This window comes from Alligator sinensis, unplaced genomic scaffold, assembly GCF_000455745.1.
Source record: "Alligator sinensis unplaced genomic scaffold, ASM45574v1 scaffold71_1, whole genome shotgun sequence".
Lineage (NCBI taxonomy): Eukaryota > Metazoa > Chordata > Crocodylia > Alligatoridae > Alligator > Alligator sinensis.
In genome coordinates, this window is record NW_005841834.1 from 6,969,822 (window position 1) to 6,973,889 (window position 4,068).

Genomic DNA, 4,068 nt, shown 5'->3' on the forward strand with positions numbered 1-4,068 from the left:
CTATTAACCATAACTGCCTCTGTGGCCTGAGAGAGCAAGGGTTTTTTTTATATCTTTAATTAGATTAACTGAATAGGTGGTAGAGACAAGCATTCAGGCACAAAGTGGTCGTTCTGTATTTATACAGAGCTTAAAGAAGGTTCTGATCCTGCTTGGAACTTGTCTTATACAGACTGAGTTTGTCTAATAAAATACTATATGTGAGTTTTAGTAGTAATTAATATGGTACTTATTAATATCTAAAACAGTTTAAGGACACTTGTGGTAAAAATGCCATACTAGAAGGTTGATCATTTTCTAAGTTCCAGCATATAAAGGATTTTAACTACCAACGATGTAATAGGGTAGTTCTGCATTCTCTGGCTGCTGCGCTTCCAGAAGCAATGGCACAGCCAGCTACCAGCTGCAGCTATATCTGCTTTAGCAGTGCCCCCAAAGGTGGGGCCTGGGCTGTTGCCAGGGCTGTTGCCCTGGTTGCCTACCCCTCACTTACACTACCCTGCCCCTCACTTACACTACTGTTAACTACACCTCTTTAAAGATGACAGAGAGACCTGAGCAGTGCTAAAATCTAAAAATGGATGCCCCCATGGAAATACTTATTAATTTTTTTGTGTCCTTGTCTGTTAGCTGGATATTAATTTTCTGCCGTGTTTGTGTGTATGTTGAATTTCTACCTTAAACGGTTAATCTAATAAAAAGCCTGTTTTCTTCTTGCTTTACACAGGTAATTCCCTGTTGGTGTTATTGGGAGTTGTGTACATAACTAGGGGAAAATATTCTCCTAGACCTCATTACTAATTAGCCATTGTTAATACACAGCACATATTTTTAACTTTTTCAAGCTACTTTTGTGTATCTTTAACATGTGGCCTGTGCACCTTATTTAACCTTTCAGCTAAAGAAAAATATGCATGAATGTGGGGGGGATTTTTTGGCTTTTTGTTTGTTTGTTTGTTTGTTTTAGCCATGGAGAGACTTCTTCATCCTAAATTTTTGGTCATATAGTAAAAGAAATACCAATACGATTGTACCGAAAGGGATATTTGTCAGACCTTCATAAATCTCTATCTTCATCATCATTTGAGAGATTCCTTTCTCTGCCAAGTTACAGCTGCTTGTGTACTGGGGAAGAAGTGTACAGAAAAAGTATCCTGTGTATGAGGCATCTGTAGTGGGGCTGGTTGTATGCTCTGACCCTAAGATGAATGGAATGCATGTGCTCTGGGCAGTGCTAAATTCCCCAGATACAGGGATGGTTGTACTGACTGCCCCTTTTCCATAGTTGTAGTAATCCCCCTCCCTGCTTTTTTGGATTCCTGGAGAGGAGCTCAAAAGCCTCTCAAGAGCTACAGGTGTTCATTCCCTTCCTGTTGTTCTACTGACTTCAAGAGCCATGACTTGACCTTGTGCTCTCTTCATATTGACAACAAAATGGACTGTATTTTTTTTCCCCTTTGCAGCCAGGCAGTGAATTGGATAACTTGGAGGAGATTCTGGATGATCTACAGAACAGTCAGTTACCACAGCTTTTCCCAGATACTCGGCCAGGTGCTCCAGCTGGTTCAGTTGACAAGCAAGCCATCATCAATGACCTCATGCAGCTTACTGGTGAAAACAGCTCCGGCACTTCCATTGGGGCCCAGAAACCAGCAATGAGGATTTCGCAGAACAGTGAGTTTGGATTATAATTAATCATGCAAGTACAAAAAATAACCATCAGACAAAAGGTAGTATTTGCTTTCCTGCTTTAGGATCTACCAGGTTATGGAGTAAACAGTTGAGCATTTGCGATCTGTAATCAAGCAGAACCCTCTGCTGTCTGTGTTTGGAACAGCACGTTAAGCTCATAGATCCGGCTGGGCAATTATTTGGGCTCACGGGACGCATAGGGAGTTTTGATGAGGTGCCACAGGCCATGTCCAACCCTGCCTCCCCCTTCCCCTCCCCCTGTGCTCAACAGCTCACCAAAACTCCCTAAGTGGCATGCGGCCAAACTGCTGGGATAGGGCCATGAATGGACAGGGAGCAGCATCTAGGAGCAGGACAGCTGAATGGGGCCAGCGCTGGGATCATGGGGCTGCGACAACCAGGGGCCAGGGCAGAGCCATGATCTTCAGCCCGCATGCCCCTGTCACAGGTACTGTTTCGATGAGCAGGGGCATGCAGGGGGCTGATCATGGCTCTGCCCCGGGCCCAACCCCATATTGTCACTGCATAGTGATCCCAGGGTCTCCACGGACCTACGCGGGCAGGGTGCACAGCTGATGGATGGAATAGGGATGCAGGTGAAGCTGCCTCTGGGGCTAGGTTCAGGACCTTGGGGTGCTGACAGGATGGGGCCTGGGCCCAGAGCAAAGCCATGATCCACTCCCTGCATGCCCTTGCCTGCAGAAACCGTGCCTGTTGCAGGGCCATGAAGGTAGCAGATCACGGTTCTGCCCTGGCCCTGCGCTATTGCTGCCCTGTTATCGCCACCCCTGCCCACCTGTTCCACTCTTGAACACTGCCCCCTGCCTATCCGTGGCCCCATCCCATAGGGCCATCCATGCGGGTCCCACACACTGTGGTGGGTATGGGGTAGACCCCCTGGGTGTCCAGGCAGCGAGGCTGGGTCTGCTGGCAGTGGCAGCCAGAACCCTGCTGCACACCCAGGGGCGGCAGGACTGGTCACTCACACCATGACCCAGGCTGCCCCCTGTGCCTGTGCTGGGCAGGACCAAGGGACCCACCATAGGCTGAACCAAATCCCTTGGCGAGGCGGGTTGTATTTTGCCCATCCCTGTCATAAATGTAGGTGGGATACTCTGTAACCAGAGTGTTTTACTGTGCTGAAAGATTTCTTTTTGAGGACATACAAAGAGATTCTCAAAATAAGCACATCCGACAAAGTATATCACTTGATATCAATATAAATAATGCTAATATTATGTTATCACAGTTTGTTACCTTTTATGCATTTGACATTATATTCTACATTGTTTTTATTGTTTCTTATAGTAAAAGGGAAACAAAAAGCTGTTTGGGGATTTTTTCCAAATTAAATTCAAACTCATTTTTTAATTGATTCTCTTTCAAGTTGACAGTGTAAATTGATAGTTCATTAACATGATTACTCTAAGCAACAATTAAAATATTGGTGTCGTGTGTTGTCGTCGTCATCCCGTCCCCGTCCCGTGTCGTCGTCGTCGTCCGTGTGGTAGTAAGACACACACACTGTAAAAATAAAGGTAGAAGTAGAGCAGTTTAAGAAGAAAACTGCTAAATATTCCCCTTATAGACTAGAGTTGATACTAAAAACTTTCTAAATTCTACGGGAGACCTGGCCTGACTGTCTTGTCCAATGCGGTCTAGACAGCTACTTTTCCTGAGTTAACTGTCTGTCTTGGCTCATCTTGCTTCCTTCTACCTGTCTTCTTTTAAGGAGGGTGGGTGACATTTCCAAAATTTTTCTGCCACCCGAAGTGAAAGGTTTCAGAAATGGCTAGTGATTTTCCTGCTTCAGTTCTTGGGTCCCTATCTTAATTGTTATTTAAGGTATTTCAAAATGGGCATCCAGAAGAAAAAACTACATATCTTTTGTTCTTTTCCTTTAATGGCAGTCCTGTAAGCAAGGCTTCTTACGACTTCCCACTTTCTTCAGCTTTTTTTTTTAATCGGATCAAAAATTTGTAATGACTTGTTCAAACTTTACATAGCACCAAAGTTCTAGAAAATTAGGAACATTAGACAATTTTACATTTACTTCTACTTTGTTATATTAATAAAATAATTAATTATTCTTTTTAATGCTGTGTTAAATTGTGATAGGAATCTTGGAACCACACTCACATATGTACTTTTAAATCTGTTTCCACAGTTCCCATTAATACAACAGCAAAGCAGTTCTGAGCCCCAAAAAGTTGTGCTGGGTATTGACAAGCGGTTTCAGAAACAAGGCAACTAGCTTTGCTTCCCTTACTCAGTTAGGTCATAAGCCCAAAATGTGATTTGTCCTAGTTTGGTCTTGCATTTGTGTCCCATTCCAATGGGGTCATTTGCATAGATATGCTATTTAAAGCATGTAGG

At 43.9% G+C, this 4,068-nt stretch overlaps 1 protein-coding gene across 8 annotated transcripts in view; it reads left to right on the forward strand.

The window, feature by feature from the left end:
• NCOA2 (nuclear receptor coactivator 2) overlaps window positions 1–4,068 on the forward strand; it is a 263,699-nt gene that overhangs the window by 220,404 nt on the left and 39,227 nt on the right. For all 8 annotated transcript variants that reach the window (XM_025200406.1, XM_025200409.1, XM_025200413.1 and 5 more), the window contains one exon: window positions 1,464–1,674. In XM_025200406.1, the coding sequence (XP_025056191.1) occupies window positions 1,464–1,674 (211 nt within the window). The remainder of the gene's footprint in view (window positions 1–1,463; window positions 1,675–4,068) is intronic.